General features: G+C 35.1%; 1 protein-coding gene across 21 annotated transcripts in view; it reads right to left on the bottom strand.

The window, feature by feature from the left end:
• Nucleotides 1-15,636, bottom strand: part of LOC124110154 (polycomb protein SCMH1) — a 199,287-nt gene that overhangs the window by 122,878 nt on the left and 60,773 nt on the right. For 13 of the 21 annotated variants that reach the window (XM_046469287.2, XM_058570844.1, XM_046469286.2 and 10 more), the window contains one exon: nucleotides 11,051-11,121. The exons of 3 other annotated variants lie outside the window; for them this stretch is intronic. In XM_046469287.2, coding sequence (XP_046325243.1) covers nucleotides 11,051-11,121 — 71 coding nt within the window. Of the gene's footprint in view, nucleotides 1-11,050; nucleotides 11,122-11,990; nucleotides 12,134-15,636 lie in introns of all 21 variants that reach the window. 5 more of the 21 variants (XM_058570841.1, XM_058570840.1, XM_058570848.1 and 2 more) reach the window with 1 other exon arrangement.

Here is a 15,636-nt window from a genome sequence, read left to right as displayed (position 1 = left end):
CCACAGTATGTAGATCGTAGCCAACTTTTTCTTCTATCAGACGGCGTGTCTCTGATTTGATATCAAGCTCCTTGATCCATTTTGAGTTAACTTTTGTGCATGGCGAGAGGAGGGGATTCAGTTTCATTTTGTTGCATATGGATTTCCGGTTTTCCCAGCACCATTTGTTGAAGATGCTATCCTTCCTCCATTGCATGCTTTTAGCCTCTTTATCAAATATAAGATAGTTGTAACTTTGTGGATTAGTCTCTGTGTCCTCTATTCTGTACAATTGGTCCACCCGCCTGTTTTGGTACCAGTACCATGCTGTTTTTGTTAATATTGCTCTGTAATATAGTTTGAAATCTGGTATCGCTATACCGCCTGATTCACACTTCCTGCTTAAAGTTGCTTTTGCTATTCTGGGTCTTTTATTTTTCCATATGAATTTCATGATTGCTTTATCTATTTCTACAAGAAATGCCGATGGGATTTTGATTGGCATTGCATTAAACCTGTAGAGAACTTTTGGTAATATTGCCATTTTGATGATGTTAGATCTGCCTATCCATGAACAGGGTATATTTTTCCATCTTCTAAGATCTTCTTCTATTTCTCTCTTCAGGGTTCTGTAGTTTTCATTGTATAAATCTTTCACCTCTTTTGTTAGGTTGATTCCCAAGTATTTTATTTTTTTTGAGGATATTGTGAATGGGGTGTTTTTCCTCATTTCCATTTCAGAAGTTTTGTCGCTGATATACAGAAATGCCTTTGATTTATGCGTGTTGATTTTATATCCTGCCACTTTGCTGAATTCATTTATTAGTTCTAGTAGTTTTTTTGTAGACCCTTTTGGGTCTTCTAGGTATAGAATCATGTTGTCTGCAAATACTGATGATTTAAGTTCTTCTTTTCCTATTTTTATGCCTTTAATTTCTTTCATCTGTCTAATTGCTCTGGCCAGTGTTTCGAGAACTATATTGAATAGAAGTGGTGATAGAGGGCATCCCTGTCTTGTTCCAGATTTTAGAGGGAATGCCTTCAATTTTTCTCCATTCAGAATGATGCTGGCTTGAGGCTTAGCATAAATAGCTTTTACAATGTTGAGGTAAGTTCCTGTTTTCCCTAGTTTTTCTAATGTTTTGAACATACAGGGATGCTGTACTTTGTCGAATGTGTCTATCGAGATGATCATATGGTTCTTATCTTTAAGTCTATTGATGTGGTGAATAACATTTATTGAGTTCTGTATATTGAACCATCCTTGCATCCCAGGGATGAATCCTACTTGATCATGGTGCACGATTTTTTTGATGTGTTTTTGTATCCGATTCGCCAGAATTTTATTGAGGATTTTTGCATCTAGGTTCATTAGAGATATTGGTCTGTAGTTTTCTTTCTTTGAGGTGTCTTTGTCTAGTTTCGGAATCAGGGTGATGTTGGCCTCATAGAATGAATTTGGAAAAGCTCCCTCTTTTTCTATTTCCTGAAATAACTTGAAAAGTATTGGTATTAATTCTTCTTTAAAGGTTTTGTAAAACTCTGCTGTATACCCATCCGGTCCTAGGCTTTTCTTGGTTGGTAGTCTTTTGATTGCTTCTTCTATTTCATCCATTGATATTGGTCTGTTCAAATTGTGCGTATCCTCCTGACTCAGTCTGGGCAAATCATATGACTTAAGAAATTTATTGATGTCTTCACTATCTTCTATTTTATTGGAATATAGGTTTTCAAAATAATTCCTAATTATCTTCTGTATTTCTGTAGTATCTGTTGTGATGTTGCCTTTTTCATCCCATATGTTAGTAATTTGAGTTCTCTCTCTTCTTCTCTTTGTTAGCATGGCTAAGGGTCTGTCGATCTTATTTATTTTTTCAAAGAAACAACATTTAGTTTTGTTAATTTTTTCAATAGCTTCTTTTGTTTCAATTTTGTTGATTTCCGCTCTGATTTTAATTATTTCTTGCCTTCTGCTACATTTGCTGTTGTTTTGCTCTTCCTTTTCTAGGGCTTTGAGATGAAGTGTGAGCTCATTTATTTGTTGGTTTTTTCTTTTTTTGAGGAATGACCTCCAGGCGATGAATTTCCCTCTTAAAACTGCTTTCATTGTGTCCCATAGATTCCTATATGTTGTGTATCTAAGAATTTTTTGATTTCCTCCTTCATGTCTTCTGTAACCCATTGATCATTCAGTAACATATTATTCATTTTCCATGTGATGTAGGATTTTTCTTTCCTTCTTTTATCATTGATTTCCAGTTTCATTCCATTATGATCAGATAAACTGCATGGTATTATCTCCACCCCTTTATATTTACTGAGGGTTTCCCTATGGCATAATATATGGTCTATTTTTGAGAAGGATCCATGTGCTGCTGAGAAAAAGGTATATCCACTTGATGATGGTTGATATATTCTATATATGTCAGTTAAGTCTAGGTTATTGATTGTGATATTGAGTTCTATAGTTTCTTTATTCAACTTTTGTTTGGAGGATCTGTCCAATGGTGAGAGAGGTGTGTTGAAGTCACCCATAATTATTGTGTTGTGGTCTATTTGATTCTGGAACTTGAGGAGAATTTGTTTTATGAATGTCGCAGCACCATTATTTGGTGCATAAATATTGATAATTGTTATGTCTTGTTGGTGAATGGTTCCTTTTAACAGTTTATAATGTCCTTCCTTATCCCTTTTGATTAACTTAGTCTTGAAGTCGATTTTATTCAATATGAGGATGGCCACCCCTGCTTGCTTACGAGGACCGTGTGCGTGGTATATTTTTTCCCAACCTTTCACCTTCAGCCTGTGTATGTCTTTTCCAATTAGATGTGTCTCCTGGAGGCAGCATATTGTTGGATTTGTTTTTTTAATCCATGTTACCAGCCTATGTCGCTTTATTGGAGAGTTTAGGCCATTAACGTTTAGAGTTACTATTGATAGATGGTTTGTACTTCCAGCCATGTTTGGTTATTTATCTTTTTTTTTTTTTAATTTAGTTTGTTTCTCCATGATTAGCTTTCCCCCCGCCCTCTGTCTTTACTGAGGCACTTCCCACTGATGGTTTTGGTTATTGTTTTTCATTTCTTCCACATGTAGTGTTTTGCTCAAAATACTTTGCAATGCTGGTTTTCTGGCTGCAAATTCTTTTAACTTTTGTTTAACTTGAAAGAGTTTTATTTCGTTGTCATACCTGAAGCTTAATTTTGCTGGATACAAAATTCTTGGTTGGCATCCATTGTCTTTCAGTGTTTGAAATACGTTGTTCCAGGATCTTCTTGCTTTCAGCGTCCGTGATGAAAAATCCGTTGTTAACCTTATTGGTTTACCCCTGAATGTAATCTGCCTCCTTTCTCTTGTAGCTTTTAATATTTTCTCTTTGTTCTGTATATTGGATATCTTCATAACAATGTGTCTTGGCATTGGTCTACTGTGATTTTGTATGCTCGGTGTCCTGTATGCATCTACAATTTGTATATACATTTCCTTTTTTATTTCTGGAAAGTTTTCTATAATTATCTCATTCAGCAGGTTGCTCATTCCCTTGGTTTGAACCTCTATACCTTCCTCTATCCCGATGACTCTTAAGTTTGGTTTTTTTATGTTATCCCACATCTCTTGGATGTTTTTCTCGTGATTTTTTACCAGCCTTTCTGAGTTGGCTAGACTCTTTTCAAGATGATATATTTTGTCTTCATTATCTGATGTTCTGGCTTCTACTTGCTCCACTCTGTTAGTGATACTCTCATTTGAGTTTTTAATTTGGTTTATAGTTTCCTTCATTTCTAGAATGATTGTTTGATTTTTTTTATAATCTCTATCTCCTGATAAAGATGCTTAACTTCTTCTTTTATCTGTTTATGTAATTCATTTTTAATGTGTTCTTTCACTGTTTGAATTTGCTGTCTCATATCCTCTTTAAGGTTCCATTCCATCTGTCTAAGGTAATCCTTGAGTTCTTTATTTGACCATTTTTCTGATGCCTCTAGGTCCTCCTGAATATTTAGGCTGTCCTGCATTGTTTGTACTCCTTTTCTTCCTTGCTTTTTCATGTTGCTCATGTTACTTCTTGTTCTGTTTGACTGCTGAGTTACTGTTTACTCCTATAAATTTATTTGATGCTTGGGAGGAAAGGTATTAGAAGGGAAGGGAAGAAGTCACTAAAGAGAATGAGAGTAAGCAGGTAGAATTCAAGGAAGGGGGAATAAGGAAATTGAAAAGAAATGAAAAGACAAAAGAAAAAAAATAGAAAATAGAAAAAAATTTTTTTTAAATTAAAGTTAAAATTAAAAAAACAATAAAAAAATTAAAAAACAACAAAAAAATGAAAATGAAAAAAAAAACCAAATTAAAAAAAATTAATAAATGCAGTCTTAGAGTTTGATTAACTTCTCTTCCAGTAGGTGGAGCTGTTCACACTGGGCCAAGCTTCTCCTCTCAATACGCGGGAACCAATCACTGTGCAGCAGCTCCTCCTCCCAGACTGGGCGGGTCTCCAATCCTGAGTGCCTAGGGCCTTCTCTTGTGTCTAGTCACTTCCCCACTTTTCCTCAAGCCAGGCCCCGCTCACCGGTGACGCTCACCACAATACTGGCTACACGCCAGGTCTGCTGCTCCCGGGAGCCCTATTTTCATGAGCGACTGGGCACACTCTCCCTGTTTGCCATTCCCTCAGACCCTAAGTTTGTAGAGCTTGGGGCTGAGAACCCTCAGCGAATTTTGCTTGCCCTCCGGTAGCCACGCCCCCGGTAGCTGGTGCAAGAGACCTCAGTTGTCAGCACTGATGGGAGCGGTAGCCGGGAGTTCTGCGCCGCGGGTCCCGCGCCACTCCTGATTCCCTCGGTCTGGCTATCACGCTCACAGGAGAGCTGGGAGGGGCCCTTAAGGTTTCCCCGCTGTGTGGAGAGGGAAGGCTAGGGGGTTACACACCTGTCGCTGACAGTTTCAATGGAGTTATCTCCTCCGCCGCATTCTGGTGACGTCAGTTCTCTGCCATGGTGGCATCCCATGCAAATGGCGACAGTTCGTTCCCTTTGCCAGGTGACCAATGCAACGGGTGGGTCCTGACTGGCTCTCCCAAGCCCCGTTTCAATCCTGTGGCCACTGCCTATGAAGGCTTGGTTGGCATTAACCTCTGTAGATTCAGAAGGGCTGACCAGTTGTTTCAGCGGGATCGTTTAGTGCTGAGTCACAGCAGTTTGTCTGCGAGAAGCAGGCGAACGGGAGCTTGAATTCAGCCGATCTGGGCTCGGTGTGTGTTCTGAGAGGCCCAGACTGTTCGCCCCAGATCCATGTCAGCTCAGCATTGCCTAGTGATCCTGAGCAAACAGCATTTAGATGGTTTACGACTCCCTATGCCCGCGCAGCTGAAGAGGTCAGAGCCTTGATCTCTCTGCACCCGCCGCCATGTTGGATCTCCATGGGTCCATTTCTTGACTCTAAATTCTAGTCCAAAAATTTATATGTCTCTCTTTATGTCCGAACCACAATGTCTTGAGAACTGCAGCCTTGTAGTAAGTTTTGAAATCAGGAAATATGAGTTCTCCACTTGTTTCCCCTCTTCAAGACTGTTTGGCTATTCTGGGTCTCCTGTATTTCTACTTGAATTTTAGGATTAATTTGTCAATTTGTGCCCACCCCGCTGCAAAAAAAGCACCTGTGATTATGACAGAATCTATAAATCAATCTGGGGAGAATTGTTGTCAGCTATGTGATTTACAAGTATATTCTCCTAGGCTGTGACCTGTATTTTTAATTCTCTTACAAGTGTCTTTTTGGAGATCAGAAGTCTTTAATTCTGAAAAAGTCCACTCCATGAATTTTTAACTTTTTTTATGGATTATACCTTTGGAAAGGTGCCTTCTAAAGCTCTCTCTATGTAAGTTTTGCATATTTGTTAGTTCTCCTCCTTCCCTCCTTGGCTACTATTATAAATGGTAGTTTTTCTTCTGTTATATATTCTATTGGATTATTTTAAACAATAGAGTAGAATGCTGGCTTTATCTTTGAGATATAATTTTTTAAAGCTAAGAATGTATTATTATCCAATTCCCAGGTTTTTTTTTAGTACATTCTTTAGCTCAGTAGTGTGATGATGTTTTTCTGCCAAACTATTTTCCAAAGTAGGTAAACCATTTTACATTTTCATTAGCAGTACATGAAAATTCCATTTGCTTCACAACCTTTCCACTATTTGCCATTTAAGTAAACCCATAGGGATAGTATATTAATCACTTTTATTTTCATTTCCCTAATAAAATAATGGAATTGAGTATTTCTATTCATGTGCTTATTTGCCCTCTATATATTTTCTTTTGTGTTTGTCCTAATCTTTTAATCCCATTTATTTCTTCTTCTGAACTATGTGCTTTGGTAAGATAATACTGAATAGAAGTGGCAAAATTAGACAGCCTTGTCTTGATCTTAAGGTAAAAACATTTAATCCTTATCATTAAGTCTGATGTCATTTGTAGATTGTTCATAAATGCCCTTTAACTTAGGAAATTCCCTTCTGTTTCTAGTTTGTTGAGAATTTTTATTAGTAACTGACATTGGATTTTTGTCTAAAGCTTTTAATGCATCTATTGAAATGACTATACATTTTCTTCTTCCTTAGTGTGTTCATATGACAAATTACATTGATTTTTGAAAATTAAACCAACCTTGTATTCCTAGGATCCCACTTGGTCATGATGAGTTATTATTTTTATATACTGTTATATTCTTTTTCCTAAAATTTTGTTTAGGATTTTTGCTTGTATTCATGGGATATTGCTGTATAGTTTTCTTTCCATGCTATTTTATGGTTTGGGCAGCAGAAATGTTCATCTCATAGAGTTGAAGGTATCCCTTGCCGTAAATCTTCTGAGACAGTCTGTGTAGACTTTGTAATATTTTTCCTTAAATATTTGAAACAAGTCACCAGAGAAGTCACTGAGGCCTGGAATCTTCTTTGTGAGAAAGCCTTTAACCACAAATTCAATTTCTATAGCAGAAATTCAGGTTTTCTATGATCTTGACTGAGGTTTGGTAATTTGTGTCATTCATGGAAATTATCCATTTCACTTTAGTTATTAATTTAAAGGCATAATTTGTTTTGAATACCTTTAACTTCACAGCAATATAACTTCTCTAATTTCAGATAATAATTATTTGCATCATCTTTCCTTTACTCTTGGTAACTCTGGCTAGAGGTTTATCAGTGTTATTAATCTTTGCAAAGCACCAGCTTTGGTTTTGATGATTTTATTATTTAAAAAATGTTCTGTATTTTCTTGATTTATACTCTAATATTTAATGTTTCCTGTCCTTTGCTTACTTCAGAGTTAACTTGCTCTTTTTTATTTTTCAAATAAAAGAACTCGGTGCTATAAAATTTCCCAAGTACTGCTTTAGTAGCATTCCACAAATTCTGAAATGTTCTGTTTTCATTTTCATTCATTTAAAATACTTTCTAATGTACCTTTTGTCTTCTCAGCACTCATAAGGTATTCAGAAATGTGTTATTTAGGGTCCAAATGTTTGGAGATTTTCCACGTAATTTTCTGCTTTGGCTTTAAAAAAAATTAATCCAACTATAATCATAGAACATACTTTGTACTGCTTAAATCCTTTAACATTTCTCAAGCTTTATTTTATGGCTCATAATATGGCCTAATTTGATAAAGGATCTGCATGCACTTGACAATTAAGTGTGCTATATTAATGTTGGAGAGTATGTGAGTCAACTGGGTCAAATTAATCAATAGTAATGTTCAAAATTACTATATGCTCACTTTTTTGTCAACTTGTTCTTTTATTATAGAAAGAGTATTAAAAGTCTAAGTATAGATATGTTTTGGATTTATCCATTTCTCCTTATATTCCATCAATTTTTGCTTCGTGTAAGTAGTGTAAGACCCCTTTATCACTATGAAATTACCTTCTTTGTCTTGGTAATATTTTCTCTGAAATATACTTTGAGATTAATATACTCATTTCAGCTATATTATGGTCATACATTATGGCTAATATTAGCATGATATATCATCTTTTACTTTTAACCTGTTGTCTTTATATTTGAAGTATAATTTTTCTTGAAGGCAGTATACAAATAAATTGTCAATGTGCCAATCTTAGCCTTTTAATGGAAAGTTTAGACCTTTTATATTTCATTTGATTCCTGATAAGTCTGGGCTCAAATATACTATATTGATATTTGTTTTAAATTATTTTATTATTTTTTCTAGGGTTTATAGTAAATATCTTTATATAGGTTATCTTTAAGTAATATTATACTTATTTTATATATTAGAACCTTATGGTATATCTACACTTAGATTTCTCCTTTCCTGCCCTTATACTATTGCTACATACATTTTACACATATATGTAATCCCCAAAATAAATAGTTATAATTGTTTACACACCAAATACATTTTATAGACATTTAAATATTAAGAAAAAATATTTACTTTTTTTTTTTGGTACCGGGGATTGAATTCAGGGGCACTCATCTGCTAAGCCACATCCCCAGCCCTATTTTGTATTTTATTTAGAGACAGGGTCTCTCTGAGTTGCTTAATGCTTTATTTTTGCTGAGGCTAGCTTTGAACTCGTGATCCTCATGCCCCAGCCTCCTGAGCTGTTGAGATTACAGGCATGTACTAACCACACCTGGCTATTTATTATTGTTATTATAATTTCCAGTGACCTTCATTCCTTTGCATAGATCTGTTATTCCATCTGGTACGACTTTCCTTTTGGATTTTTCCTTTAACATTTCTGGTAATGTGAGTCTGCTAGTGATTATTTTTTTCAGCTTTTGTTTATCTGAAAATATCTTCTTCTTTTTCTTTTTTTTTTTTTTTGCTGGGCATAGTATTCTAGGTTGATGGTGCTTCCTCCAGTATTTTGAGAATGCTACTCAACTTTGTTCTTGCTTGCATTACTTCTAACAAGAAATTCAATGTCATCCTTATATTAGTTATATGGAAAATGTCTTTTTTCTCTGGATGCTTTTAGGTCTTCCATATCAATGACTTTGTATAATGTAATTATGACATGCTTTCGTGTAGTTTTTTTTTTCTTGTTTCTTATTTTTGGGATTCATTGAGCTTCTTGAATTTGTACAATTACAATTTTCCTCATTTTTTGAAAAATACTTTCTTCTTTAGAAACTCCAATTACATGTCTATTTGGCCTCTTGAAGTTATCCCACCATTCACTAGTCTTTCTTTTTGTTTCTCCATTTTATTTTTGCATTTCAGTTTGGATTATTTCAAATTTACTAATCTTTCTTCTGCCATTAATATTACCCAGTATATTTTTTCCTTCACATAGAGCAGTATAATTTAAGTCTTTTTTTATATCTTCTATTTTTCTGCTTAAATTATGTATGTCAATAAATTAGAATAATTAGTGTGTTTTCTATTCTATGATCGGTGCAGGTCCTGAGTTAGTTCCAATCAATTGATTATTCTCTTTAATATTGATTGCACTTTCCTGCCTCTTTGCATGCCTTGTAATCTATGAATGGATGCCAGGTATTGTAATGGATATTTTTGCATTTCTTTAAATTTGCTTGTGCTTTGTTCCCAGATGCTGCTACATGAGAATAACTTAATCCTTTTGAGTGTTAATTTTATAATTTATTAGGCAAGTCTGCAACAGTGCTCAGGCTATGGCTCATTATCAACACAATTGCTACTAAGCAAGATTTCCTGGGCATTCTAACTCAATACCCAATGAATTAAGAAATTTTTTTCCAGTAGAGTAGATGGAATCAGAAATGATTCCAGGGCTGGGGCTGTAGCTCATTGGTAAAGCGTCTGCCTCGCACTTGTAAGGCACTGGACAACACCACATATAAATAAATAAAGATATTGTGTCCAACTACAACTAAAAAAAAATATTAAAAAAAGAGAAATGATTCCAAGTCCTGTTAGGCTCTATTCCTTCTAATTCTGTCAGATAGGTTTTCCTTTGACTTTAAGTAGTTTCCTCATATATATGTACTGGACAGTAGAACTTTCCTGAGTAGTTGAAAAGGACTCTCTGTAGATTTTTGTAGTTTTCTTCCTGTGAAGCTCTCTCTTCTTGGGTACTTTGATCTGCAAATTCTAGACAATTTGCTGTTCCTTCACTCCCAGTTCCATCTCCTCAAATTAAGAAATCTGCTGTATCAACCTGGGCTCCTCTTCTTGAGCCATGATCTGGAAACTCTCTTAACACAATAAGCTGGGATATCACACAGGGCTCAATTCATGTGTTGTCCATCTTTCAAAGATCACTGTTTATTGCCCTTTCTTCAGTGACTTGAAAACTATTGTTTACAATATGACTTTAAGAAAATGTTTCAGGTAAAAATAAGAATTCAGCCCCTATTATTTTAAATAAGCAGGTCCTAAATTTATATTTTCACTTAGAAAATAAAACTCAAATTTAAAAGTGAAATGTTGACAGAGGAAAATAACCATTGAGTGCTAAAGAAAGACAGACGTAAATAACTTCCTGATGTTAAGATCTGTTTAGCATAAGTACACCTTTTCATCTATCAACTTTATCCATACTGACACACTCAACATCACATGTGCGCTTTCTCCAGCATTTAATTCTATGGCGGAAGCTCTGGATGACCTCTTATCAGTTCCCGAATGTTTCCCAGTGGGACTCGGTGTCAACATTCTTAAAGGAAGATAAGATTGTGACAAAGTTATTGAGTACAGAGAAAGGAATACTGGTCCTCTTTCAAGAACTGTCTAAGGGCTGTAAGTCTCCTTCTTATCTGTCTGAATTGAAAGCTACAGTAAAAAATAACAAATTTTTTCAGTAACACAGAATGTCCTCAAGGAGGTGAAGAAGAAGGAAAGGGTGTTACTTGGGATGAAGTTGGGGAAAATGTCTACTGCTAAAACTCATAGTGACCAAATTTTACTTCTTGAGTTGTGGTCCTCCCATACTAGTTTACTCTGGGGACCTCAGGTGAACGGTCAAAGGGCTTCTGCCTCGAGTTTTGTTTATTTAGGAACCAGAAAAGAAAAACAAAAGCAAACTACCTGCCTCCCACCTACTAATGATGTTGAGAATTAATTACCTGCTTGAAGCAATGGACAGGCGCTGGGACTGAACATGTTTCTTTTAGGTATTTGTCCCAGGTAAAATGACCTGTAAAGGAAATAGAAATCTCTATCACAGTCAACTTCCTAAAAAATGCTTTTGGGATATAATCTATGCTAAACATTAAGCCACTTGCAGACTTCATTTGAGCATAAAGAATTTTTTTTTTCCTGTTTGGGCTACAAGGAGTATTAGGGAGAAGGATTTAGTTGACATGAATGGATCATTTATTAGATTAATGTTTTAATAAAATCATGGTTTCAAGATAACCCAAAGTGTTCTCCATGTTAGTCTCTAAAGTAATCCAAAATTCCAAAGCAAGATACTCAACTATCTTAAAGAAGTGCCCAGGAAGCTCATGGAAAACAGAACAGAAGAAACAGAAAGGGAGTGGGGAGATTCCTTCTGAACAATCTGATTCCTGCAGTGGCCCTTTATTACAGCCAATGACAGATTTTAACACCCAATGTGGTTGGATTCTACCTTCTTGGCTTAGAAAGAATATGAAAGAAAGGCATCTGGAGACATGAGGTGAAAGGATTTGAGGGGAGGGGAAGCCAGAGGAGTGAGATGATACTTGAGTCCTCACTCTTTAAACTGGCTTTCTCTCACCTATCCCTATCCCACTCCCATCCCAGTCACAGCTGTATTGCTTTGAGGTACAAAATGACAAAGGTCTGGTAATCTAGAGAAAGTAGGACCTGGGAAGCATTTATGATGACAGTAAATAAGAATATGTCTTTCAAAGTTTAAAGAACACTATCCTAGAGAAATAATCTTTAAGGTGACATCATGCTGGGGTCAGAAAAACATGGTAAGGGACAGGCTATTAAATACAGATTTCACTGGACCAAAAAAGATTACCAAGTTATTTATTTAAAGGTTAAACCAATTACCAATCTCCTCCTAATACCCACCTAGAGGTGACCCCATGATGGAGCAGGGAAGGTCCCAGAGACTCTCACAAGCTAAAACACTGTAGCAAACCAGCATTTCTTGAAGTTTCCTCTGTAGTGGAGCAGCACAGGGCCCCTTTGGGCCATGCAAAAAGCACTAGATGCTGGGAATAAAAACGAGTCACTGAATGATGAAAACTAAAGCACTCCAAAGAAGATGCCAAGACTTTACACTCTATTGATTTTATAGCTTCTGTTTAAAATTGGTTCCTTTCCCACCATCATCCTTAACTAAGCCAAATAGATTTGGCCAGAAATCAGTCAGTTCTGAAACATTTCATGAATTAGTCAATGATTAATCATCATGACCAGACATAGTCCATGGGTAAATAAGTTGATATTTCCTGAAGTTAAGATTTAAAGAGGTTATCAGAATTTAATAAAGAATTTGCTCTTAGCTGAGAGGGTCCTAAATCAAGAACTGAATACATGTCATAACTGTTCACTATTAGAAAAAGAAATCATACAAATAATTATTCTATCCTTATAAATTAAAAATTAAATTAAATAGTATGTATTGAATTTCACTGAATTGAAACTCTTAAGCTCTTTTATTTAGAGCAGCATGTCCAATATAACTTTCTGTGCTGAGAGAAATGTTCTGTATCTGTGCTGTCTAGTAAATTAGCAATAGATACATGTAACTTCTGAACAGTTAAAATGTAGTTACTATGGGTAAGAAACTGAGTTTTAAATTTTATTTGATTTTAAATAATTTTAATTTAAATACCTACATGTGGCTAAGAGCTAATGAACTGGGCAACACATGCCTAGATTTTTGATGAATTCTGGTTAATTGCTTATATTGGCTTAAATTCTGACTAGAAGAACCCAAGAGACTTTCGTTTTAAGAATTACCACATCATTAGTGATACCACAATAATTAGAATATTAATTATAGTTCTCTATTACCGATAGCACATGGAATCAATTCTTGTGCTATCAGTATACAAGCCAGAAACCTCAGACATTACACCACTTTGAAAACACCCTATTAGAAACTAAATGAAAAAGAATCTCTTTATTAAAAGCAGTCTATCCACTATGATGATTGATGGCTTAAACCATAACTAGACTGATATTTTTCTTATACTTGACTTCTCAAGCTTAGTCCCTTAGTCAGATGTTATGGTTTAGATATTAAGTGTCTCCCCAAATCTCATGTGTTGAAACAATGCGAAGAAAGTACAGAGGTGAAAAGATTGGCTTATGAGAGCCTTAACCTAATCAATGCATTAATCCACTTGAATGGATTAACTGGGTGATAATTGTAGCTGGAGGCAGTAGGTCACTGGGGGCTTGTATTTAGGGTTTATATTTTGTCTGTGGTAAAGGAAACTCTCTTTCTGCTTCTTGGTGTTCATGTCCTGAACTGCCTTCCTCCACCATATTCGTCTGCCATGATATTTTGCCTCATCTTGGGCCCAGAACAATGGAGTTGGCCATCTGTGGACTGAGAGCTCTGAAACCATGAGCCCCAAACAAAACTTTTCCTCCTTTAATTATTCTGGTCAGGTCTTTTGGTCACAGAGGCAAGAAAGCTAAGTAAAACATCAGGTAAACTGCAAATTAAGATAGTTCTTATTAACTCAATAAGAATACTTGAAAACACTTACTACCAATGCCTACCACAAATATTTGCAAGCACTATATTATAGAGAGCAAGATATAAACCAGGAGTTGGTGAAAACAAAATAATAAAAATTTTATGCTTTGCAGGTCATATAATCTATGTCACAACTACTATGCTATTGTGTGCAATAGTAGCCATAAGCAATATGTAAATGAATGAGCATGGCTATGTTCTATTAAAACTTTACTGACAAAAATAGGCAGTGGGCTGGATTTGGCCCCAAACAATAGTTTGCTAATCCATGGTCTAAACAATTGATACCAAAACCATAATCATAGATTTTTTTCACTCACTTGAACAAAGTTCAGGACCCTGTCTTCAGAAGTTCTCAATGAATAGGGTTCAAGTGTGGCATGAGAACTTGTATTTTGAAAGGCTCATTAGGTAATTCTAATTAAAACCTGTGTATAGAAACTATTGGTGTAGCTGAAAGAATGTGATATTTGAAGTCAGAAGATATTGGTTTAAGTCTTGTTTCTATAGCTAACAATCTTGGGGGAAATTACTTAATCCTTCCACACCTCACTTTACTTATCTGAAAAACAAAGATAATACCTATCTCGTATGATTGTACATACATTTTTCACTTAATAATATTTAAATTCCTTCCAAGTACAAAGAACAGTGTTAAATCTTATGGGAACAAGATGGATAAAGTTCCTAAATTTATAGAGCTTTCAGCCGAGAGATAAGCAGATATAGTAAAAAAGTAATAACAAATATTCTGTTACAATTAAGACAAATTTAAGTTAATGAGGTAATACAGATTGCCTTGAGAATGTAGTACAGGGAAATTTGTTCCATACTTGAGGTCTGAGATCATTGTGAAAATAAATATTAACTAATTTTGTATAATGCTTTGTGAACACACATAATTTGAGTGTTTTCAATTATTCTAACATTATAATTCAAGGCATTCAACATTATCACTTGATCATTTTCAATAATTTATTCAATAGATGTTTGTTGAACATCCGCCATGAGTGAGGCAGTATAGCTTGGGGTCCCTGCCCTCATGGAATTTATATTCTATTATATAATGAGACACCATTAACACATAAATAAATAAGATAATAAGTATTTGAAAGGAATAAAATGAGGCAATGGGATGAACTAGGAGATATCTTAGTGAAGTTATGGACATATGCTCTACAGAGGAACTCTCTAAGCTGAGACATTACAGATAAGAAAAAGCCAGTCGTCTTATTTATATCACTGAATAATGCTTATGAAATTGTTTTCTAAATTCTAACACATACCACACTACAATGACATTTATCATTAGGAAAATAGGGCCTGTACCATGAAGGGACAATTTCTTACAAATGACATAAGAAGCCTGTAAAATGTAAAGCACAGGAGTTCACCTAGTTGGATGCTTGAATCCTCTTTTCTAATATTTCTTCATTCAACAAATATTTATCAAACACCTACTGTATGCTAACCCTAGCTCTAAGCACTGAGAATATATGGCCAAGAGCAATAGAGCAAGTCTCTGTCCATGTGGAGCTTACACTCTAATGGGGAAGAAAGATAATAAACAAGATGTTTGTTAGTTGGCATTCTGGTCACATTCTTCTAGAAGATCTCTACTTTGTTCCACATAAGTGTAGAATGCAAATGCCTGAGAGCAATAAGGAAAATCAACATTTTTAGATAAAAAATCCTACTCCAAAATTACTGTTTAAATGATATTCCACTGTTCATATATACCGTAATTTATATAACTTAACAACAAATTTTGTTAAATACTATTATTTCATTAAGTGTATACTCTTTGAATACTTTTCAGATTATCTTCTTAGGACAAATTCCAGAGTCGGATTAATGAACAAAGAATATGAATATTTTAAATTTTGATATAATACATGTTGCCAAATAGTCTCTGGAAAGATTATACAAATTTCTATTCTCATCAGAACTGCATGAGAGTGTATTTCCCACACCTTCCTAAACTGTTTTTTTTTTTTTTTT

The sequence above is a fragment of the Marmota monax genome, unplaced genomic scaffold (genome assembly GCF_021218885.2).
Source record: "Marmota monax isolate L192 unplaced genomic scaffold, Marmota_monax_Labrador192_F-V1.1 WCK01_AAM20220418_F8-fsc00008, whole genome shotgun sequence".
Lineage (NCBI taxonomy): Eukaryota > Metazoa > Chordata > Mammalia > Rodentia > Sciuridae > Marmota > Marmota monax.
The sequence above is the reverse complement of the archived record's forward strand: the minus strand, read 5'-3'. Positions and strand labels throughout refer to the sequence as shown.